General features: G+C 34.6%; 1 protein-coding gene across 18 annotated transcripts in view; it reads left to right on the top strand.

Annotated features, from left to right (window-relative positions):
* Window positions 1–25,447, top strand: part of LOC145319358 (uncharacterized) — a 56,677-nt gene that overhangs the window by 25,132 nt on the left and 6,098 nt on the right. For all 18 annotated transcript variants that reach the window (XM_080161461.1, XM_080161444.1, XM_080161447.1 and 15 more), the window contains exons 25-43: window positions 535–623; window positions 1,015–1,089; window positions 1,353–1,459; window positions 1,807–1,863; window positions 2,055–2,283; window positions 5,573–5,628; window positions 6,484–6,579; window positions 6,927–7,000; window positions 7,114–7,247; window positions 8,122–8,223; window positions 9,705–9,790; window positions 21,943–22,016; window positions 22,378–22,429; window positions 22,932–23,021; window positions 23,332–23,393; window positions 23,521–23,569; window positions 23,934–24,020; window positions 24,574–24,642; window positions 25,096–25,178. In XM_080161461.1, the coding sequence (XP_080017587.1) occupies window positions 535–623; window positions 1,015–1,089; window positions 1,353–1,459; window positions 1,807–1,863; window positions 2,055–2,283; window positions 5,573–5,628; window positions 6,484–6,579; window positions 6,927–7,000; window positions 7,114–7,247; window positions 8,122–8,223; window positions 9,705–9,790; window positions 21,943–22,016; window positions 22,378–22,429; window positions 22,932–23,021; window positions 23,332–23,393; window positions 23,521–23,569; window positions 23,934–24,020; window positions 24,574–24,642; window positions 25,096–25,178 (1,671 nt within the window). The remainder of the gene's footprint in view (window positions 1–534; window positions 624–1,014; window positions 1,090–1,352; window positions 1,460–1,806; window positions 1,864–2,054; window positions 2,284–5,572; window positions 5,629–6,483; window positions 6,580–6,926; window positions 7,001–7,113; window positions 7,248–8,121; window positions 8,224–9,704; window positions 9,791–21,942; window positions 22,017–22,377; window positions 22,430–22,931; window positions 23,022–23,331; window positions 23,394–23,520; window positions 23,570–23,933; window positions 24,021–24,573; window positions 24,643–25,095; window positions 25,179–25,447) is intronic.

Below are 25,447 nucleotides of genomic sequence, written 5' to 3'. Positions count from 1 at the left end.
ATCTGTCCTTTTTTAATTATGGTGCATCTATCTTTTTATTTCCAAGAAGTTTAATCAGATTACAAATAAGCTTAATTATAAATACTGTTTTATAACAAAAATTTCTTTTAAAAAATATTTTGGTATATTTTATATCTTTATACTAAAGTAACAGGATGTCTGTGTTTGTGTGTCTGTTCCGAAGGATCTCGCTAACCGCTGAACCGATCGGGTTCTCCTTAACAGGGTAGCTCCTCATAGGTCCCGGGAACGTTTATAACTATTTTCTTGGGGGGTGGGACACCCCAAACCCCCCCCCCCAAAAAAAAAAATTAAAATAGCCCCCTTTTTTTACTTTTTTTAAAAATCTAAAATAAGAAATTGGGTTATTAAATTCGACTCTCTCCTTCTCAAGTGCCCCTAGAGGCCTCAAGGGGGCGTGGCCGCTAGTTTTAGTTATATAATTAAAACTTAAAATATTTTGTTTACAAATAAGCATACTTTTTTGTTGATATTTTAATTGTGTTCCAAATGAATAAATTTTGATATTTTTAGGATTCATTCTATTCGGATATGGCCCAAAGGTTACACAAGATCTACTCCGAAGGACATTTCTACTTGGGACAGTCAAACTTGGTTTATAGGTATATATGCATTATCTATAATGTATCATTTATGTACCCTTCGTTTTCTCTCTTGTCACACAGCTAGTTTCACCGTCTCAACTCATTTTTTCATTTGGTTTTGATAAAGTTAATATTATACAGTATAAGCTGTGATTTTATTTCTTACGATATATTTTAACAATTCGACTACTTCTGCATAATTCTTAATGCCATTTTCATTTATTCAGGTTGTTGCTTTCTAAAACGGATACTTTTGATAATGAAGATTTTTTTCATTTAAGATATTCTATTTTGAAGCAGCTGTAGTTATTAATATAAACGTTGTGGTTCTGTGGTTACCGAGATCTTAAGCTTCAGGCGGACAGAAATCTTTATCCTTGGTGTCATAGATTTTTTTATTTATATTTAGGTTTTGCTGGTTCAAGTAATCAGGTGGAGCAAATGATTTACGAGGATTTTCTTACCCTTAGAGATCGTTGCTACAGTAAGTATTTTATTAAACACAAAAAAATCAATAATGCACCTAATTAATTAAATCATGGGAGGGGAGGATGGAGGTAACCAGTAAACGAAATGGTCTTAATTTTAAGACAGACAATACAGGTTTTTCATTGCGTAGGCACTTCCCCTCATCATATCTTATTACCATTCTTTAATTTTTTTAATTGTGGCGATTTAATAGCTTGTTTTTCAAAGTTTATTGTAGACTAAAGTTCATTAGTTTTATATGTAATAATTTCCTCTCAGGTGATCTAAAGAAGACATACGGGCAAAGCCACCAGGTTCAGAGAGCTTTCAATGTTAATATGGATATTATTCAAAGATCTGATATTTTCAAAGTTCTAACACTAAAGGTAGGTCATCTGTTACAAAGACGTAGATTTTCTGTGTGTTATATGCTTTGAGTTGGTATTGTGTAAATGTTAGGACTGCGTTTGAGTTGTACTATGTGGTATATCAAGGATTACTCCTTAGTCCACATTCCTTAAAATAAACCTATACTAAGCTTATTAGGTTTTAAGTTTATTCCTACAAAAAAAAGGTAAATTTTTATTTTGTTTTATAAAAGGATAATCCAATTACATGCCTATGGATTAGTTTATATTCGAAGTCTCTGTGTCACTTATAATGTCAATTTTGAATAATATGATCATATAATTCTTACTTCCCTCTCAATTTTTACCTTTTTAATAATCTTTAGGAGTTAAATATGTTTTCTATGGATGGGAAGAACAAAAATTATTCCCACATGCCCGAGGTACATTTTTTAATTTAAAAAAGTATTAACAAAACTAGTGAAAAATTTAGTTATAAATCAAATGTGAGATTCTAGAGCCTAGAGTACGAGATTGTTGCATACATTTTATAAAAAGTAGAACGTGCGTCATGTCAGTAGCTTAAGTTAAACTTTACCTATGTCTCTACATATAAGAAAAGTTGTTATTTAAGGAGATAACAATATCAACATCTGGAAGTGAGTATCACCTCCCAACATCCACATCTCACACTACGAGCAGCTACACTCCAAACTCCGGAATTTCTGTCAGCGGCGGCGGCCACACTGTTTCATCAGCTGACTGTCACAGCAGTCACTCTGGCGGATCGAGCATAAACAGCACGGCGGCTGGAGGTGGCGCTGGTCAACCTACAGCTGGAGTTATACCAGGTGTCGGCCAGGAAGGGATATTTGAGAAAATATCTTCATTAACTTAGGGAATAGAAAATAGTTCTCTTCGTATTAAAAAATTACCATTTAAATCTAAAGTTTGAAATGAACATAGTGACTCACTAACTATACTAAAGATATAATTAATGTACGTATAGTGGACAGGTTTAACACTAAGCTAAATTAAAGGGGGGGGGGGGTTTTAATGCAACCATCTCGTAATCAATGTATAAATGGCACTTAGAATTGGAATTTTGATCTGAAATTTTGCATGAGTAATCCTTGGTAGGTCTATTTTCCCTAAATCGAACAAAAAGTTGGAAAAGTAGCGGCTAACGGCTGGCGGCTCATCCGTATAGCCATTTGTTGGGTATTTTCAAGCGAAATCCAACACGAAACCTCTCTCCACATAATGCTCTTGGATGCTATGTTGGTCATGTCTACGCCGTGCATCCACCTCTACTACAGCAGCAACACCATCAGCAGCAGCAGCAGAGCCAAGAACCAACGCCTACAATCTCCCACCCTTCAAGAGAGATCATCAACATCAAAACCGGTTTTTCATTAAATCCGACAATGAGGAAAATCCCTCAGCTGAAATGTGTTTTTAATTTGGTCGACAAAGAATAGGACAACACCAGCATGTCTTATTCGGCTCCTACTAATCAGAGCTGGTATAGAACAGAACCCGGGTCCCATCTGGTTCTGCGCGCTTTGCCACAAACAATTGTCACCAGTATTAGTTGAATGCTCCAAATGTCTTAAATGGCTCCACGTCAAATGCTCCGGCTTCAAATCATCAAATGAAAGGAGAAAACTAAAATCCTGGACTGGACCATGCTGCACAAGGCTCAACCCATCACCACCCAAACCCTCCCCCCCAAAATTTTCATCCCCCCCAAAATCTTCACCCCCTAAAAACTCTCCCCCAAAAATTTTCAACAAACCCCCCCCTAAGCCCAAACGTAAACAAAATCCTGACCTGACCAGGCTCTACGGCGTACCTTAAGATCTCTGAAGAAAAAATCAAAACACCAACTGATTATCTTCACGCCAGAGCAAACCTTAGCAGCAATAAAGAAGGCCAAGAACTCCAAGGCTCTTGGCCCGGATGATCTTTCACCTATCATGCTCAAACATCTCGGACCCAATGCCATCAAATACCTCACCGAGATTTTCAACAAATGTATGAAAGACTCCATCATCCCCAGCATTTGGAAGACGGCCAAGATTATACCTTTACTGAAACCAGGCAAGCAATCCAACCTCGGACTGAGCTACAGACCAGTATCATTACTGTCACCTGCCATCAAGACTCTCGAAGCTCTTCTCCTCCCATTTCTAACGGAGGCAGTCCAACTTGCCGACCATCAACACGGTTTCAGGAAAGGTAGATCAACGTGTACAGCTCTTTTCTCCATAATCGATCATGTACACAAAGGTTTGAACAGAAAGAAACCCTCCCACAGGACTGTTTCAGTTGCCATAGACCTGTCTAGGGCATTCGATACAGTTGATCACCAGCTCCTCCTAGATGATATCAATAATCTCCATCTCAACGATTTCATCAAGAGGTTTCTTTGTGCCTACCTTAGGGGCAGGCAGACCTATGTTGTATTTAGGAACTCTAAATGCAAATATAGAAAGATGAAACAGGGTGTCCCACAAGGCGGTGTCCTGTCCCCAGTCCTGTTTAACCTTTATATGGCCTCGATGCCTCAGCCTCCAGGTAACATCAAATTAGTTACCTATGCTGATGACAGCAACATCCTCAACTCTGGCCCGGTTGTTGAACCAATCGTCAAGGACTTAAACTCATACCTTGATGTCTTGGACACCTGGTTCAAGAGCCGCAATTTGTTCATCTCCCCAGCTAAATCCTCGGCCACCCTGTTTACAACATTTTCAAATGAAGTAAACATGGAACTAGGGATTGAAATTGCTGGTGAGAAAGTTCCAACTGTGAAGAAGCCCAAAATCCTTGGGGTCACATTCGATGGTCTCCTCTCCTTTCGAGAACACACCAAGATATTAAAATCCAACATCCAGTCTAGGAACAACATCCTCAAAGCTCTGGCTGGAACATCTTGGGGTAAGGAGAAGGAGGTCATTGTGAACACATACAAGGCAACAGGTCAATCTCTACTCAACTACTGTTGCCCGAGCTGGATACCTGCTCTACCTCCTGGGATGACCTCCAGACAGCCCAGAACACTGCTCTTAGAGTAGCTACTGGCTGTCATACTATGTCTGACACTGACCATCTTCACTCAGAGACCAAAGTTTTACAGGCACGTCCCCACTGTGAAATGTTGAGTAAACAATTCCTGCTAGCCACTCAAAAACCTGGACATCCTAATAGAGTGGACCTAAATTCACCACCACCTGGCAGACAGATGAAAAAGTCCTTAAAGTCTCAATTTGGCAGGGAAATCAAGAACATTTCTCGTCCTAACCTGTCTGATGATGACTACAAGGCAAAGTTGAAAACAATCCACACAAATACTGTGAAAGATGTTATCAACAATACCCGCAACAAGGTATTAAACACCCGCCCGCCAGAGATTAGCAAGACTGAACAAAGTCTTCCCAGAGTCACCAGATCAACCCTGGCACAACTGAGGTCTGGATACAGTTCTTATCTGAACAGTTACAAGGCCCGTATAGATAAGACTGGTTCCTTAGTGGATAAATGTCCCAACTGTGACAGTTCACACACAACCCAACATCTCTTCAACTGTCGACAAAAACCCACTAACCTCAACACGAAGGATCTATGGAAAAACCCGGTGAAAGTTGCCAGATTCTTGGATTTGGCAACAGATGTTGATGATCGAGTTGAGAAGGATCTGGGCTAAAGAAAAAAGACATAATGCTCTTTTCCGATCCAAAACGTTTTCAAACGGTTCTAGCCGGTAGTTGCTGGTACTAGAAATCTAAAAAATGTTATTTTGTATTATTTCACATGATTTAAAGCAAAAATATGTTTCAAAAAGTTTATTTCTACGTAATATATGACAGATTTGCCCTAAAAATAGCCAAAAAACGGCAAAACGGCTTAGCCGTTAGCCTTTACTTTTTCAACTTTTTTTTCGATTTAGGGAAAATAGACCTACCAAGGATTACTCATGCAAAATTTCAGATCAAAATTCGAATTTTAAGTGCCATTTATACATTGATTACGAGATGGTTGCATTAAACCCCCCCCCCCCCCCCCCCCTTATGTATATAGACAGATTAAGGACAATGAGTAAAATTATTTAACTAAGACCATAACTTAAATATAAATTGGACTGACAGGTTCCTCCTTTGACTGGCTCCGTTTATCCTCACAACCTGCTCAGCCTTTTTCAACAGGTAAAACAAATATCACTTTATTGACTTACTAGCGGCTACGCCCCCTAGAAGCCTCTAGGGGCACTCAACGCTCGACCTCATCTCATTTGGGTTTTAAAAGAGTTAAAAAAAATATTTTTGGGGGGGCGGGAAGGGGGTGAAGACACACTCCTCAAAAATAGCTTAAAACCTTCCCAGGACCTATAAGAAGCTTCATTGTAAAGGAGAACAATATCGGTTCAGCGGTTAGCGAGATCCTTCGGGACAGACAAAAAACGCTTACTACTTTTATAATAGGATAGTTCTCTAGCATACAAAGATACAGTTCTAGGAAGGAAAGCTTTTGTGTCCTATGAATTGATAGATAGGACTTTCTCACCAGAAAGAGAGGAGACAATGGGCTGTTTATTTCACTAGGCCCTAAAGTTTTACAATATTGCTTTCTTATTGGTTGTCTTAACAACTTTGGGAACTTTAACCAAATTCTGATTGGTTTATTAAGTTGATTGTTCAAACGTTTCAACAACTTATTTAAATCTACAGTTGGGTAAATTTTTCTGTGTTATCCTAAATGATGAAAATCAATTTATCGACCATTGTCTTGTCTCTTTAGATCCCTGCTTTCTCATTAACATTTTATCCTGATAATTTATTATTTTTAATCAAAACTTTAAGGTTTAGTTTACTTCTTAATATATTTATATAAAGTCCCTTTTTGGCCGTATTATTGGTCCTTTAATTATCTTTTTTTACATTTTTAGTGATTATGATTGGATAAGGAGTTGCATTTGTTATCGGTTTATTGAAATAAGATCATTATTAATCAGAAATTTTAAGTTACAAAAGTGTTTTCCTTTGTATTTTCTTATTATTTAGAGTGGGAGCAGTACAACAAGTTCTCTCAACTCTCATTACTCAACCCAACAGCCAATCTTTGCTCAGCCGGGCGTCTTTCCTTACTACTTACTAGGGGTAAGTCTCTTAATAAAACTTGCTAGGGGTAAGTTTTTCCTTACTACATACTAGGGGCAAGTCTTTATTTACTACTTACTAGGGCTTAGACTTTACTTACTACTTATCAGGGGAAAGTATCTCCTTACTACTTATTAGGATAAAGTATTTCCTTGCTATTTATTAGGTTAAAGTCTTTTCTTGCAACTAACTCACAAGATTCCATTAGAAATGCGTTTTTGAAGCCTTCAAATTAAGAGATTTTTTCTTCCTTTAAAGCCATTTGATCTTAAATTGGAGTTTGTGAGAAATTCCTTTTGCATTTTAATTACCATTTCCTATGGTTGATTTTATCCTTAATTTTTTAGCACATGTATCCACCGCCTCCAGAAAACCTGTCGCCTCCAATTGTAGGCCAAAAAGGACGGCAACACTCTCCCAGGTATAATTTTGCTATGTGATAAAAGGCTTTATGCTAGTCATTGATAAATTATGTTTAAAGGATAATTTTAATTGTATGGTCTTTTTTTTATATAAAATTTAGTTCTTCTTTAGGCCTGTGAGCTCGCCTAGACCTCACCTGGGTGGCCACAGAACTCTTTCCCCAGTACCTGGATTTTCAGCTGGAGCAGCAGCCACCCACAGGATCCATTCTCCTACACAACAGGCTCATTTCATTTATCCTGAAGGTAATTTAAAAGATTTGAAAAAAAAACTGAAAAGAATTGAAATAGGGACTAGAAAGGTTGGTCAATTTAGGTTGCTAACATGGAATTCTTTTAATGGTCAGTTCGTGCATTCAGTAGGGTAGGGTAAATAGGTTGGATAGGGCGTATCGTTATATTAGCCTTCTGCGAGTTTCACTTTATTAGAGAAAGAAAAATTAAATAAATCTATTCAATGGACTGTAAATAACTTTTGTATCTAATGTTTTATGTTAACATTCTTTTTCTTTGCCTCAATACTTATATTTCAATCAACGAAAAACCTTTGTTTATCATGGGGAATGTAAATAAGTCACAGCATTTTATCGTTCATTGTTAAATCTTTAAAAATCCCTGATAAGTTTAAACATGTATGTGGCATAAACATCTATCTAATAAAATTATTAAATTTACTCTATCGTCCTTATTAATATTTGACCATTAAGAGCAGGGTGGGGAAAAACCCAGGGTTTTTTTAAAAAGCCCAGCCCAACCCAACCCAAAAACCCGACCCAAAAACCCTTAAAAACCCAGGGTTTTAAGGGTTTTTATGGGGGTTTTATTGAAAAACCCTGGGTGGGTTTTTTTGGGTGGGTTTTTTGTATGCCCACCCTGATTAAGAGAGGGGGTAGGTTTATGGTAAAATCCTTAAAGGTTATGTGTTAAAGTAAAAAACAGTATTAGAATGATAAAAATTTATGGAAACTTTTTTTTTTAAATTTGTCTATAGTTCTTTTCAATAAAAATAACATATTTAGTGATTTAGTAATATTCTACTACTATTTTTAAGCCTTAAAACACACACCTTTACGGATTATACCAAAAACCTACCCCTCTTTTTATAATATTCACTATTCAGGCATAACAGCTGTGGGCCATCATTTTGTGCATTCTCCAAAACTAGTTCAAGCTCATCCATATTCACCTAAACAAAATGTTGATCCTTCTGTTCAACAATTAGGTAAAGAATTAGATTAGGAAATGCAATGTAAGTTTCAAAAACGTCCGATCCCCCACTCTTGTGTAGTGGTATATTTGCTTAAACCCCTTAAATGAGACAGCATTTTAAGGGTGGAGGCGGATGTGCCACTTTTTGAAACCAAAAGTAAAACGCTCATGATCTCGGCTCTAAAATTCGGAACAGCAGTGGAGAACAATATGGAACTGTGTAGGAACGGCGGCAAACCGCCTCTCCCGCCGAAATATTTTTTTGCCTTTTCTCGCCATAATAGACAATTTTCAATCATCTGAGAAAAACTTATTTTTATAAAAATTTCCCTTAAATTTTCACTTGACACTTGATATGTTTAAATTACGTGAAAATATAAAGGAAATTTTTATATAAAAAAGTTTTCTTAGATGATTGAGAACTGCCTAATTTGGCGAATAAAGGCAAAAAAAATCGGCGGGAAACGGCGGTTTTTGGCGGAAGTGGCGGTTCCGCCGCCGTTTCTTCACAGTTCCATATTGTTCTTCACTAAAGCAATTGCTGTGCCAAATTTTAAAGCTGTAACTCTTTTATGGGCCTAGATCATGGTTTTGGTTTCAAAAGGTGGCACATCCGCCTCCCCTCCTTTTCTTCTTTCTTAAATATAGGGCTAATATTATAACTTTGAGCTTGCAATATGTATATCTCAACTATTATTAAAATGAATGATATAATAATCATTAAACATTGAAATATAAGTGAAAAAGAGAGTAGATCTTTTTAACATAAAACGGGTGACTATACGAAACTATGGTCCTCATTACCTCTTTGTTTTTCCATTAGTTAACCATAGCTAAAAAATAAAACTATAAATTGCTTCTTAACCTCACGATATTTCGAGCAGATTACTTATCTTCTAAGCATATTTATTGTTTTTAGTATTTTGTAATGTATTTGAATTTCAATAATATCTTTATTTACCTAAGGATTATATTCTCCAAATATTTTTGAAACTTTATTCATTTCCCAATTTAGTTGCTTGTCAAATAAAACTGATGTAAGACCCATAGTTATGCTTTTTTCTATTACACCCTATACTCAACTTTTTATGCCTATTGTTAAAAAGTAAATAGTTTTTTCCAAATCAAAAATTAGGTCTTTGTGATATTTTTTGGTCTAAACATTTTTTTAAAATAACTAGTTGCTTCTATGCCCCTAGTGGTGATAAAAAAAATTCGTTAAAAGACCAAGGAAATCTTAAGCAAAAAATAAAAAAAAGGACCAAGGAAATCTCCTACAAAAAAAGGACCAAAGAAATCTTCAACAAAAAAGAAGGACCAAAGAAATCTTCAACAAAAGAAAATAGCCTAAAACCACCACAGGACAGGTATATTCCCTGAAGAGTAGAATCCGATCGGTTCAGTGGTTACCGAGATCTTAAGCTTTGGACGGACAGACATCATTCTACTTTGTATTACAGATAATCTGACAAACTTTATTATATTTTTGTTTAGGACCATTTCATTTTCCACCTCCTATCCCTCACACCGTGGTAACCACTCCTCCACCTTCTAATGCATCAGCAGCTATCAATAACCAGGTAAGGATATGGTAGTTTCCCTCATATCGAGAATGGACAAAACTCTTTCGTCATTCATGGAGTTTTATAAGTTGCTTTTCAGTTGTTTACTCAACAATTTATAATTCCTTAAGTGCTTGTATTTATTAGGAACTTCATATTATGATAGAAATATTTTTTTTTATTAATTTGAAAGCCTTAGAGGCTAGAAATCAACCTTATTCGACATTCACTCAAAGCCCCAAAAATAATGGACTTAAAAGTGTATTAAACTGTATATAAGACATTTGCGAATATATTGGTACCATTAATTTGCCTCTGAGATAAAAAAAAGTATGTTTTTTTGATATTTTTCTCTTGCAACAAATCAAATTTCAAATTTGAGTCACCAAAAATGCTAAACTAATTTTTGCTCTAGAAGAATCAATTTTTGGAGTTAGAAAGTGCTTAATACCTCATTTTAATCGCCTGGCATTGCTTTATAATATACAGGTAATGACTTGGTTGTTTATAGAACAGCTGACTAAAAAATCGAGGTTTTGTGATAAACCCACTTTTGTTGTTGCTCCATAAATGATATTTTTTTCCCCAATTTTTTTGGCTGTAAAGAAGCTTTATATATTCATATAACATCCACCTAAATTTGACTTTTGATATTTTATTTATAACATCACCAGAGGGAATTGAATTTTGGAAAAAAATATCAATTTATATTTTACACTGCTATGCATTGTTCTTGTTCTTGTTTCTAAAAAAAATTTACATTATAAAAAAGAGAATTATTTAATGCTTCTATAGGTATGTTTATCATTTTTCTATGCTAAATATAACTATAATTACACTATTTTAAAGTTAGACATCTTAACATATTAACACAATTATTGAATCGGTCTGTATTATTAAGCTGGCAACCCTTAAAACAGCAGCATTTCATTATCCTATTATATATAGTAATTATTATATGTATAAACACACTTAATTTTTTAACTTTTTATTGATGGAATACATATGTTTCTCTATAAAAATAGTTCATCAGTTCCAATTAAGATGTATAAAATAAGAGTTAAAAAAAAATATATATATGTCAATGCATTTTGAATCCTTTTAAAAGACTAAATAAGAAAGAAGTGTTAGAAAATTGTGCCACCTGCGGGGTTTTTACTGCTTATATCCTCTTGGGGTTAGGGGGGAATTAGCATCTTTATATAAAAAGGGGGAGGTGTTTAAAGAGAATTTTTAAAGAGAAAAAAATAGGTCATATTTTATCATTTGCAGTTTTACAAATTAATACATGTTATATAAAGCTTTTTTGTCTGTAGCTTAAGATTTTGGTAAAGTATAAGGCTATTTTACTAATTTCCTTACTCCTTTAATTACAGAGCTCCTAGATGTTTGGAGCGCAGCTGATGGTAAACAAACAAAGTAAAACGATTCCTGAATAATTGATTTACAATTTTAAAAAGCAAAACATTTTTACAATTAGGATGTGTATATCCACACCATGCACAGTGTTTTCTAAGGTGCTTTGACTTTAGTGTCAAACCTAAATTGGGACATAGTGCATTTCATTACTGTCTTAACCTCTTTTCGAGGAAGCTTTGTGTTTATCAAGTACGAAATTAATTCCTTATCATTAAACCTAGAATTAAGCGCAAATGTCGTCTTTTTTGACTTTCCCTTCATAAAGTGACGCAGCATGGATTGTTAATATGCGCCCACGTTTTTCACTTTTGAATGAGACATGAGTGTGTGAAGATTTCGGAGAACAAAATTGGGCCTATCATTGGTCTCATAGTGTGTGAACGACCCTAGTATACCAGGGATTTGAAACCATAGGAACTTCAGGTAGAATTTGTTAATTTTATTAGGAAGAATGGTGTATAGGACGATTATATGTAGTTTTAAAAAAAGGCTTTAGCCAGCTAAGCATGAAACTTAATTATGATTAATATATGTTTTAGTAATTTTATGTGCCTTATTGTTGCATTTAACAATGATTTATTAAACCAAATAATTTTCCTTTAAAGCCAAAGTTTCCAAAGATTTTTACCGTAGAGAAAAATGATTTTTAAAAAGCAAATAAGATTACGTGGTTATAAATAACTGGAATTATGAACTAATTGATATTGTAATTTCAGGTCTTTGAAATAATTTCATCAATAAATCTATATTCAAACCTGCTGTTGAAACTTGATGGTTCCTGGTATTGGGGGTTTGTATGTTCGCCAACTGATCTCGTGAACTTCCCGCTAATTCGGAAGTCAAGCTCAACCAAAGTGTCATGGTTGAGACAATTTCAAAGTCCTAAAGTTTGATGGAACTGCACAAGCGAATTTCAAAGGAATGGAGTTTGAAGGAGCTGCACAAGCGAATTTCAAATAACCTGATGGTTGAAGGCGCTGCACAAGCAATTTCAAATGGTTCTGAGGAATAGGCATTAGCATTCTTCAAAGAATCTGAAGAATAGGCGTTAGCATTCTTCAATAAATCAATAGCATATAGTGTATTGATGAAAAAAAAATCATTGACAATTTTTCTGTGAAATAATTACCTAGTGAATCAATATGGTGCTCACTAAAAAGCAGAAAATTGAGCGAGCTATCGCTATTGGCAATGAAAGGCTAGAGGTGTTTGACGAACAGATAAAAGTGTTTTATGAAAATCTAAAAGCCTGCCAAAGTTTTAGTTCATGTGAAAATGTGAATTTAAAATCAATTCGTGACATTTTTAGTGAGGTCAAGGACCAATCTGACCTAATAAAAAGTCTAAAACCTGCCGTGGATACTAGTGAGCTGCGCGAGTTCAAGCGTGATTTGGATGAAGCTAGTGAGCAGAAAACTGTTGCAGATAAAGTTTATGCGTCGTTGGAGCAGTGTACAAAAATTCTGTACTGGCTTGACAATGATTCAGACGACGCGAGGTCAAGCACTGTCGCCAGGAACCTCGACATCATTGAGAAGGTGAAGATGGACATGGGAGTGCTTAAAATTTCCATGGAGTTGCGCCAAGAAGTACGTGATATGTACCGAAGGCTTAGAGAGATGGAACGTCGTTCATCTAATTTGGATGAGAGTGGGACACCTGCCATTCTCTCCAGAAGTATGTCTGCCGTGGATATTCGGAGTTCCAACCCGCAGTATGGGCGCTGGGACAACAGTTTGTTGCCGTCGTTTGACGGTACTGACACGGATTACCCAAACTTTAAACAGGTCTTTAAAGATCTATGTTCTGGTTATGGATTTGCTGACCAGAGGTTAAGTCTGATGTTGTGTATGGAGAAGGTGATAACCAACCCGGAACTACGCAAGCAAGTGTCAGCGATTAGAGATCATAATGAACAATGGGCGTTTCTTGATCAGATGTTTTTATCAAACACTCGCCGGTTCATGAGGATTTTAACTAAGCTGAACAAGATGAAACCTGTGGATAAACCTGTGGACGTGGTTAGCGCAATTGCTACCTTCAAGAGCATGATGCAGGAAGTTGAAACCATCGTTGGTTCTGCAGCTAAGGATTACAATCACCTAACTCTTATTCATATTTTTAAAGACAAGTGCCCTGAAAATTTGAGAGAGAAAATTATGATGGAGCTAGGTAGCATGAACCAACCAAACATCCAGAGGATTGTAGAACTGCTGGAGAGGACCAGGGGTGCCATGTTGGCCGGTGATATGTCCTATGACACTAGCGCCGGCAAGAGAAATCGTGACAGAGCTGCCGCCGCGCAAGTGTCTGGCCGCAGTGACAATGAGAATGGATGGGCTGGAAAGGACAAAACTTCCAAGTGGAATAGTGCATGTCCTATTAAAAGTTGCGAGGATAAACATCCTATTTTCCGTTGTCCCACATTTAAGAAGATGGATGTTGTTGACCGAAAAAAAGTTGTCCAGCAGAATAAATTGTGTGAACTCTGCTTGTGTGATGGTCATGCTGCTGACAATTGTAATAAATCGGATAAGCTTGGTGTCTGTGGCACCAATAATTGCGACGGTTATCATAGTCGTATGTTGCATGAGGCTAGTGCTAGTGTGAATACAGTCTACAAATCAAGTTCTGAGCCTAGCACATGTACCTTCCTGCTGCAAATAGTTCCAGTTGTAGCACCTGGCGGCGGCGCCTGCCATGCCGCCGTCATGTTTGATTCGGGTTCGAGTCTACCACTTATATCTGAGAAGATGTCCCACAAGTTGAAGCTGAAATCTACCGGCAGATATACAAACATTTCTGTTGCTGACGGTAGAGAATCATCCTGCCGCAATGTGGTGTTCTATCTGAAGGACAGGGATGGTAATTTGAGAGAGTTTGAGGCAGCTGTTATGCCTAACCTCGGAGGTGGCAATGAGATGCGCTCGGTCCATCCGGAAACCGCCGCCAAAATATTTAAGATGCCGCCAGAAAGATTTACATATATTAGTGGAGGCTTAGATATCATCATTGGAAATACACATCCTGACGTGTTTCCATCAACCTACCAGAAAGTGGGCCAGTCTATGTTGTGGCGAACCATTTTTGGTAGTGGTTTTATCTGTACAAGTGCTGACTATGGAGCTGGTCAGCAGAAATCTGCATATAAAGCTGCTGTAGCTGTTGATAAGAGTGCGTGGCCGGTTGGTTCTGCCGTAGCTGTTGATAATGAGCCGGTTGGGTCTGCCGTAGCTGCTATTATTGAACCTGTTGGTTCTGCTTGTAACGCTGCTGATGAACCTTTTGGTTCTGCTAGTGCCGCAGCCGTTGACAACATGGCTACGGTGGGTGTTGCCGTGGCTAATATTGATAATGATGTTAGTTGTGCTGCAGTTATTCCTGATGATATTGGTAACGATACTGTAGCCGTTGAGAATATTGTTACGGCGGGTATTGAGCCGCTGAATGATTCGGTTCCAGCCGGACAAGAGCCGACGGGAGTTTCGGTTCCGGCTGGACAAGAGCCGATCAGAGTTTTGGTTCCAGCTGGACAAGAGCCGACGGGAGTTTTGGTTCCAGCTGGGCAAGAGCCAATAAGAAATTCGGTTCTGGCCGGACAAGAGCCGACGGGAGTTTCGGTTCCGGCCGGACAAAAGCCGGTAGATGATTCTAAATTTTATGACAGTCACACTTTTATTACTTGCCCTGGTGCTGTCATGAATCAAGAATCGACTGGGCTGCTGCCAACCTTGCCGCCCGACACAGGGTAAGAGGCCTGCAAATAGCGGGTGGAAATAGGGCGGGTGTTGCCGCCAGAAAGTCATTGAAAAATTTCAAACCACACATATCTAATCTACAACATAAACTATTTATGTGAAAATGATCCTTAAAGAAAAAATATTACAAGTTATATATTAAGCTTGTGAAGGGAACCTAAAAAGGTTCTGCAAAGAATAAGTATTCATTATTCAACTAATTTTATTGTTCATATTTAAGCACAAAAATTCTACAAAATTGTTTAGACTTTTAAAGCAGATTTTAAAAGATTTTGTTTCTTTAAGTATGATTTTGAAAAGCAAAAGTCTGTGTGTATTAACTACAAAGTGATTTTGCAGATTTTTTTAGATTGAGAAAAATAGATTTTAAGAATTATTTTTCGAGGTATTTTTTTTCATGGTTCACGTTTGCTTAAAAAATGTTATTATCAGATTCTCGTATGAGATAATGCATTAAAATAAAGAACACAACATGTAAAATTATTATGATAATGTTTAAAATATTTCTTATTATTATTTTAAAAAGATTATCGCAAAAAATCAAGATATTTGTTTTAATTTGTAAGCAAATAAAGTTTTTTCTTTCACTCCGGAGGCAAGGATTCCTAATAATCCACGCGTAAAGATTTTTCTTCATTCCGAGAGCAGAGATTCGTAGTAATATACGTACCTAGCGATTTCGGACAGGGCAATTTTAAACCTTGAGAAAGTATTTATAGCAATTATTTCCTAGGTACATATATTTTCGTTCATGTTTAAAAATGTAAACTCTATTTCTATGAGATAAGCATTTATAATAATGAGCACGATGTATGATATTATTAAAATATTGATTATTATTTATATGAATATCGCAGAATTAATTTAAGATAAACTATGCATATTTTAAATTAACCTTTCCTTCATTTTTATCGCAGATATTAAAATAAAAGCGGTTATTAAAAATTATGATTAATAATTGATTCTTATTTTATGAAAACTAAGAACATTTTTTTTAGTAAAAAGCTACATTTTCATATGCCTATTTTTATGCCTAAAATAAGAATCAAATGAAATGCGATAAAATTTTATTCTATTTCATATGCTCAAATTTAATTTTATTGAGTTTAATTTCCTTTCAAAAGTACAATTCATTATAAAACTTACCTGAAAAGTTTAACAAAAAGGAATAAATGTGTCGAGGTTGCGTGATTCGATATTTATTCTAAGAAAAAATCAAGTATTTTTTAGCAGATTTTTTTTAAAAATTATATATGAATTTCAATCAAGTAAACATTTTTTATTCAGATCAAGGAATGATTGAAAATTCATATTTAAAGTCTCATATTTTTTTACAAAGAAAAATTGGTATTTTTTCATAATTTCAATGAAAATTCTAACGAAGATATTATTATTTTGCTATTATTTAAGTATTGAAAAGTTTTATTGTTGATTAAGATATTACAGTTCTTATTCATTAGGTTTGAAAAACTTTCTGCCCAAGGATTTTGAAAAAATTTTTCTTACTACTCTTTTTGATGCTTAACAAATTTAGTTTTAAGTACCTATAAATCTTAATTTTCTTGTCTAAGATTTATTTCGTTTTATTTTACCATTATTGTTTACATTTCAACCTGATTTCGTAGGTACTTATTGATTTATTTATAATGATTTATTACCTATTGATTATGAAATGATTATTATTTAGTATAGTTGTTATATTTACAACATCATGATTAATAGGATTATCTATTTTAGGATTTGTGTATGTGATCTTGTGATTGTCATGTGCATGGAATGTTGTATGGTACAAACCAATCCCCATCCTTCTATCCTAAAATGTGAGGTATTATGAGTCCTAGTGAGGAGTATAATATTGTGTATGCATTTCACGGGGTTTCATTTAGTTAGAAGCAAAATTGTCACGTTTTCGGGATGTGGCCATTCTCATGTGATTATGGTGAGTTGAGTTTAGTGAGAAATGTTGCTAGTGCTCAGCGCGAAAAAAACCTTGAATCTCGTTAAGGAAGTTAATTTGACTTTCAAACGGGGGGTGTGTCTTAACCTCTTTTCGAGGAAGCTTTGTGTTTATCAAGTACGAAATTAATTCCTTATCATTAAACCTAGAATTAAGCGCAAATGTCGTCTTTTTTGACTTTCCCTTCATAAAGTGACGCAGCATGGATTGTTTATATGCGCCCACGTTTTTCACTTTTGAATGAGACATGAGTGTGTGAAGATTTCGGAGAACAAAATTGGGCCTATCATTGGTCTCATAGTGTGTGAACGACCCTAGTATACCAGGGATTTGAAACCATAGGAACTTCAGGTAGAATTTGTTAATTTTATTAGGAAGAATGGTGTATAGGACGATTATATGTAGTTTTAAAAAAAGGCTTTAGCCAGCTAAGCATGAAACTTAATTATGATTAATATATGTTTTAGTAATTTTATGTGCCTTATTGTTGCATTTAACAATGATTTATTAAACCAAATAATTTTCCTTTAAAGCCAAAGTTTCCAAAGATTTTTACCGTAGAGAAAAATGATTTTTAAAAAGCAAATAAGATTACGTGGTTATAAATAACTGGAATTATGAACTAATTGATATTGTAATTTCAGGTCTTTGAAATAATTTCATCAATAAATCTATATTCAAACCTGCTGTTGAAACTTGATGGTTCCTGGTATTGGGGGTTTGTATGTTCGCCAACTGATCTCGTGAACTTCCCGCTAATTCGGAAGTCAAGCTCAACCAAAGTGTCATGGTTGAGACAATTACCCTAGGTTAGGTAACTTTATTTCACTTTTCAATAAAATCTAAGATGCAGCGGTTTTTGAGAAAATCAAATTTGAAAATTTCAAGTTCTATTTTCACCCACTAGGAGTTACCGTATAATCATAACAAGAAAAGCAAAGATTATTTATTTTTAATTTTGAACAAGTTTGCTCTAATAAATTTCTTCATAAAACCACTCCTGAAGTGATGTAATTAATGGCTATTTTTATCAATTGCTTTGCTAAGGTCACAGAAATTCAGCCTTAATTAAATCATATATAGTGAGGTTTTATGACTGACTTTATAAAAGCAAAGTTGTTCAAAATATTAAATAAATAATCTTTGATTTTCTTGTCATGATTATGCGGTAACTCCTAGTGGGTGAAAATTTAACTAGAAATTTTTAAATCTAATTTTCTCAAAAACCGCTGCATTTTAGATTTTTTTGAAAAGTGAAATGAAGTTACCTAACCTAGGGTAATGAAATGCACTATGTCCCAATTTAGGTTCTGACACTTAAGTCAAAGCACCTTCGAAGGCACTGTACATGGTTAGCTCTTATTGTTAATTCAGGCGTTTTAGAATTAATCTTAAATGTTGGAAGATGATTTTTGTAGCAGTAAGGTACTTAGCAACTTTATAATCATTACTTTATGTAAAGGGATGTCCCGGTGGGGGGGGGGGGGTTAGGGGGTTAAGGGTTATTAATTAATTTGGGGCAACCCCATAATTTTTAAATTTTTAATTTTTAATCTTCCCCTCTCCCCCCCCCCCCAAAAAAAAAATATAAAAAGCTTTGACGTCCTTGCCTTTTTTATATAAAGATTACCCCACAAAATAAACATGGGGATGCCCAAATTTCCCTCCCCCCTTCCCCCCCAAATCAAAAAGCTTGGACGTCCTTGATTATGTAAGCTCATTTAAAACATACTGAAATCAATTTGTGTACAACAATTATCCTATTTAGTTTTTTTAGTAGTGAAGCTACTCTATAATTCAAAATATTTGTCCGTCCATTGTCTGTCCATTCATCTGTATGTCTGTCCATTGGTATGTCTGTCTGTCTGAGACAGAAAGGGGAAAACGAGATTTTCTCGGCTTCTATAAAAGATAGAAGGCTTTAATTTTCATGGATTGAATATTCTCTCTCTCTATCAATACTCCATATTTTCATCAAGTTTCATTAGGATTTGCCAAAAAACTGGGGTGGGCTATATCGATTCCTACAATTCAAGTTTTCGTGATTTTCTCTACTCCTATTCAAGATAGATGGTTGAAATTCAGGGATTGAATACTTTGATATTTTGCATAATTTTATCAAGTTTTATTGAGATTTACTTATTGGGGTTCTACCTCAAACATAGGAGTCCCAAAAATCGGAGTGGACAAATGCAGGAGTCCCAAACATCAGAGTGGACAAATGTAAGAATGGGACAAACGTCAGAGTGGACAAACATCAAGGTGGACAAACGTCGGAGTGGAAAACATTGGAGTGGACATTGCTTAAATAAAACCTAGGAGTGTCTACTATTTTAATAATATTACAATTTTGAAATTTTTTATACCCCTGTCTACAAAATAATGACTATGGCTGCAGCGCTCAGCCCCCTAGCTTATATCCTAACCTAACCTAACTAAGAAAAGTAACGGGACGAAGGTAGGGGGGGCTGTGTTTGTAAACAAAAATTCAAAATTGAAAAAAAAGTTTGGGACTCCTGTGTTTGCCCACTCCGACGTTTGTCCCAAAAATCCTGCGTTTGTCCACTCTAACGTTTGTCCCACTCCTGCATTTGTTCCACTCTGACGTTTGGGACTCATGCATTTGTCCCTTCAATGTTTTTCACCTCCTACATTTGGCATGGAACCGATTATTGGTTGGGGTGCTAGTTTGATTCCTAGATTTGTAAGTTTTAAGGATTTTCTTTACTCCTATTAAAAAAAATTTAAAAGGCTGGGTTTATACCCCCCATAATATATTAAGGGGGGTGATTACCCCCATCCCTAAAAAAATTACCCTTTTACAAGCACCTCCCCCTGGATACTCCTGCACTCCCCCTTGTAGTTACTAGGCCAACTTTATGGTCTCTGGTTTCAGGAAGCCCATTCAATTATGAGAAGTTCACATTATAAGAGCACTCTTATAGCATCCTCTCTATTAGCATTACATGTGTAATGCATTATAGACAGACAGATAGATATTGTGAGGGATCCTACACTTTATAACACCTTGTTTTGCATGGTAAAAATTGTTCCAATAGTTCTTGATATTGATATTTTATTTAAAAATTACAATAACTTGAATATAATGATGTTTAAAAAATGCTGGAATTATAGTTATATTTAGACTAGAAAAATGATTAACATACCTATAGAAGCATTAAATAATTCTCTTTTTAATTATAAAAATATTTTTTAGAAACAAGTACAAGAACAATGCATAGCAGTGTAAAATATAAATTGATATTATTTTCAAAATTTCAAAACTATCCAGGGTCCTATAGGAAGCATCCATAAAACACAGAACTCAATAGGTACTGTAATTGTCGAAATCTTAAGCTAAAGACAACAAAGATTACTACTTTATATAATAGGATAATGAAATGCAGCTGTTTTAAGAGTTGCCAGCTTAATAATACAGACCGATTCAATAATTGTGTTAATATGTTATGATGTCTAACTTTAAAATGGTGTAATTATAGTTATATTAAGCCTAGAAAAATGATAAACATACCTATAGAAGTGTTAAATAATTCTCTTTTTTATAATATAAATTTTTTTTAGAAACAAGAACAAGAACAATGCATAGCAGTGTAAAATATAAATTGATATTTTTTTTCCAAAATTCAATTCCCTCTGGTGATGTTATAAATAAAATATCAAAAGTCAAATTTAGGTGGATGTTATATGAATATATAAAGCTTCTTTACAGCCAAAAAAATTGGGGAAAAAAATATCATTTATGGAGCAACAACAAAAGTGGGTTTATCACAAAACCTCGATTTTTTAGTCAGCTGTTCCATAAAAAACCAAGTCATTACCTGTATATTATAAAGCAATGCGAGGCGATTAAAATGAGGTATTAAGCACTTTCTAACTCCAAAAATTGATTCTTCTAGAGCAAAAATTAGTTTAGCATTTTTGTTGACTCAAATTTGAAATTTGATTTGTAGCAAGAGAAAAATATTAAAAAAACATACTTTTTTCTATCTAAGAGGCAAATTAATGGTATCAATATATTCGCAAATGTCTTATATACAGTTTAATACACTTTTAAGTCCATTATTTTTGGGGCTTTGAGTGAATGTCGAATAAGGTTGATTTCTAGCCTAGAGATTAACCATTTTTAAAATACATTTAATACTAAATGAATATTTTCTAAGCTTTTAGTTAAATTATTTTAATTTTCATTTGTTGAAAGCACCAAAGAAAAAAAATATTTCTATTTATCAGGAAAAGTATTAAATTACCTTTCATTGAAATTCAATTTCAATAAAAAAAATTCTTTGAATTTTAAGAATAAGAATTGTAGATTTTATCCTGGCAATTTCCCTCGTAGTTTCCAGTGAACCACTGTCAGTCAAATAAATTTCCAGTTAGTTTCTCCCTTCATAAAACATACATAAATTGACAATAAATCTGTTAACTTATGTATGGTAGCTTCAAAATACTTAACTTATTTTGTTATAAAAATAGTATAATAAATAACTACGATGAGTGAAGATGAAAATAACGGGTCCAATCCTGAGAATTAAGAATATCGTTTTACATTTAGTATTATCTGAAATCATAATAAGGCTTTCAGAGATTGAGAAAAGTTCACGGGTGCTTAGGAATAAATCAACTTATGTAGGCTTGCATTGCTTTTAATTTTTGTGCTTCAGGTCATCTAAAATTTTACTTCTAGTACAACCATAAACGTCACTCTGTCCTAGCTGATCAATTATAAAGATATTTGAAGATACGGTGTTAGCTGGCAGTTAAACTTCTTAGATAAAATTAATAATTGTCTTTGGTAGCTCTAAGGCCCATAAAAATACTACTTATATTATATTTTTTATCTTTTATTCGACCACTTGTAATAAAAAATAATTTGTGTGTTGTCAAAAAGTTAAAAGTCGAGTACACAAATTAAAAGCTAGAAACTGAACATTTAAACCGATCATTAGTACTAAGTACGGGGGAAAAATGAAATGAAAGATTAACTACTGGTTGTTGTTTTTTATGTTTTCTTACAGGTTCCACCGGGGGCTAGATCTGGAGAAACCCCTGCGGGCGGTAATATCCGACTGATGCCTGCTATTCATAGAAGGTTACATTTTTATATTACAACAATAAACAAGGATGCTAAAAGAAAATCTGATGTTGATGTTCATGAACGTAGTGGTAAATAATGTAAAACAAAAATACATTGCAAAAATATAAAGAAGTAGTATTGATAATAATTTCTGAGGAAAAGTTAATTGACTGGTATTACTCAAAACTTTTTCCGCAAATATTTTGGTTTGATTTTTCAATATCTACACAGAAAGTTTTCAATTGGTCATCATTTGATTACTAGTAAACTTATTTATATCTTATTTATGTTTTGTGTTGAGCATAGTTTTATAATATGCTTCGTATTAAAATGATTACGAGGTCTTAAAGATAATGTTTTTTATTTTATTTTGTAGAGGTTTGGTGACAACAGTTGTGACAGGCGTGACAAGTATTAATAATAATAAGGTAACTTTAAATAATGATAATGTAGATCAATAACCTTGACTTTTTAGCCCCCACTTGACCCAAAAACTGGAATATAATAAAATTTTTTAGTTCCTTTATGAAATGAAGGGGTTAATATTTTCGAGTATTATCCGTTAAGTTGTGTGCTAGCATTTAGTCAAATGCGCTAATTATAAAGTCAAATTATTCCTAATTTGACCTAATGTATACCTATTATAAGTTATAAATATAATATGAAATTGTAAGAATTAAGAACAGTTTGACTTATGACACCTTTTGTCTGTCATGAATATATTTAAAGTATGGCTCGAAACCAGTTTTAATAATGTGGAAACTAATCTGATTTTGAAGCCACGTTGGAATTCAAATGTTGAAGTTCATTATTTTTAATGAAATTGGGTAGTAGGGGGGGGGGGGCGGGGTGATTGAATACTTAGGAGGGGTTTGGAAGAATATTTTATCGTTCATTGTCGTTTTACTGTTATACTATGTGTTCCTTCAGGGTGCTGCTCAGAGCGGCTGTTCTTGCCAGTCAGTCTCAGATTTGGAGACTGAACAGACAAAGAACAAGCGTAATCTTACTAAAAATAAGGTTAGTCGCCTATTATTTTTAAGTAATTTCGTTGTTCAGTTTTGTAGTTTTTTATCCATCAATTTCATTTTTTCAAGGTTTAATTGTATTATGGTTGATTGTTGTAGTACCTATATATTTTCCATCAATCGACATAATATTTTTAGATGGTCCATATTTTCCTATTTTTTGTCAAACCAAAAAACTTGGAAGTAATGCAGACAAAAACCTTTGTTGACTTTTTGCATTATACAAGATACGGGCGAGGGGGGGGGGGGGGGTTAATTCATTGAAAATTTACACCCCTGCAATTTTCTTCCAATTATTCCAGGATCGTGATCCATTGAAATCAACCAGTGAAGACGAGAGACTTAGATCCATTTCTAATTCCAGGTATGCAAAAGTTTCCCAACTCTTTTTTTGGCTGTTTTATATAAAAATGTTGAGCGCAAAAAGTTACATTGTACCTAGTTGTTCCTATCTAAATAAAACAACCTACATTAATTCGTTTTCATTTCAGTGATTGTGTTCCTCCAAGTTCTGTGTACAGATCAAGAATTAATCAACAGGTATTGTATTATCAAAGGAAAAATGAGGGGGGGGGGGGGCAACAAGCCAAAGGGGCTGTAATGTATAATGTAAAAGTTATACACACCTTCAAATTTAAGATGATTAAAATTTCCTTTTTCAGTAGTAGTAGACCTAATTTTCCGTCTCTGTTCCTGCCTTTAAAAAAATAATATCATTATATAGTTAACTTTATGTAGCCTTTAAATAAGGTAAATCTTAAAATTTTGGCTTATTGTCAGATTTGTATTACCTATTTTATTTCCAAAGCGATAACCGAACGGAGTTCCTCTCCCAGTAAGACATAATCATAACGGCAAGACAATAAAGTCCAAAAACAGAAATAAAATCATTTTTTAATCTCAGGAATCTTTACCTCCTTCTCCTACACCTCGAATATCTCCTTCAAATGGTGTACACACCTACAAACGAATGACAGAGCCTGTTGTAGAGGTATTTGCTATTTTTGTAGCGCAGCTACTTTATGTTACATTGTATACCTATAAACATAAGAATTGTAACATACAAATTTCTAGGGGAGATTTCTCTTGAGAGGAATGTGTTTTCCTCTCCCAAAATAGTTATAAACTCTTAAGACCTATTACCTGTAGAGGCAGTGTTGGTCAGTGCGGATCCGGCTCCGGATCCTTGACAATAAAAATACCAGGGGTATACCAAAAGGGAAGGGGAGATTATTAATATACAATGTGAGAGAGAAGAGTGTGGGAGTGAATCAGCTGATCTTAACACGGTTACCAGATATTTCAAAATTTGTAAGTGACTATTTTATATAAATTTAGGTAGATTTTTCCATAAATTTATACCCCAGGATCTGAATCCGCATTTTTTTGCGTATCCGGATCCTTGGACTCAAAAAAAAATGCGGATCCGGATCCGCAACACTGTGTAGAGGAGAACCAAATAGGTTTAATGAGTAGTAAGATCTTTAGGTATACACAGACAGACATTCTTCTCAGGATAATGTCTTGAATTAATAAACATTTAGATTGATACATCAATGCCTCCACCAGTGAACAAACAATCTGCTGATACTGCATCTATCATTTCAGATACTGTAAGTTTAATATATTTTAACGCGAAACTACTTAAGCTTTTAAATAGAAAATTTAAATTATTGGAGCTCTTCACAAATGACAGATTGTTTTTTTTATTGAAATCTATTGAAACTGAGGAGGAGGGATTTCATATAAGTAATCCCCCGCTGGTCCATTCCTGTGTTACTAAAGTGACCAAAACAAACAAAATACTACCTTTCTCCCTCTTCTCTCTTTTTTGCCATCATTTCTTAATATGGTAAGGGGGGGTACATCAGTGTTAAGAGATTACTATGTGTGATGGAGCTAATTTCTAGGTTTCTCTATTCTTACATTCTTACGTTTTATTGTCTTATTATTCTTTTTTTGTTCTCTTTCTACTTATCTCTAATTCAAGAATCTTCGCTACTTTTGGATTTACATCCATCAATAATCAATTAATCATCCATCAATCGCCCTTATAATATTTTTAGGATACAAACGCCTCTTTTGCAACATTTTCAAGTTTGAATTGTGAAGAGAAGGCTGTGAAACGACGTGCTCCAAGATCACCAAGGTAAGAAACATTATTATTAGAAGACCAATAAAATAATTGCCTTTCCCGTATCGCTTCGAAAACTATTAATATCTGGTGGATGGATTAGATCCGGTTCTCAGCCATACTAAAAAATTATGTCTAGCACCGTATTATATCCAGCTTTCTACGAAAATAAAAATGTACAATCATAAGATTAAAACTATTTTTTTAAATTCATGCCTTCGGCATCTCTGGGTTAAAAAAACTGGTTTATAATCGTACAATTGTACATTTGATATCCGCGAAAA

The sequence above is a fragment of the Acartia tonsa genome, chromosome 5 (genome assembly GCF_053477335.1).
Source record: "Acartia tonsa isolate MP-2025a chromosome 5, ASM5347733v1, whole genome shotgun sequence".
Taxonomy (NCBI): domain Eukaryota; kingdom Metazoa; phylum Arthropoda; class Copepoda; order Calanoida; family Acartiidae; genus Acartia; species Acartia tonsa.
The sequence above is the reverse complement of the archived record's forward strand: the minus strand, read 5'-3'. Positions and strand labels throughout refer to the sequence as shown.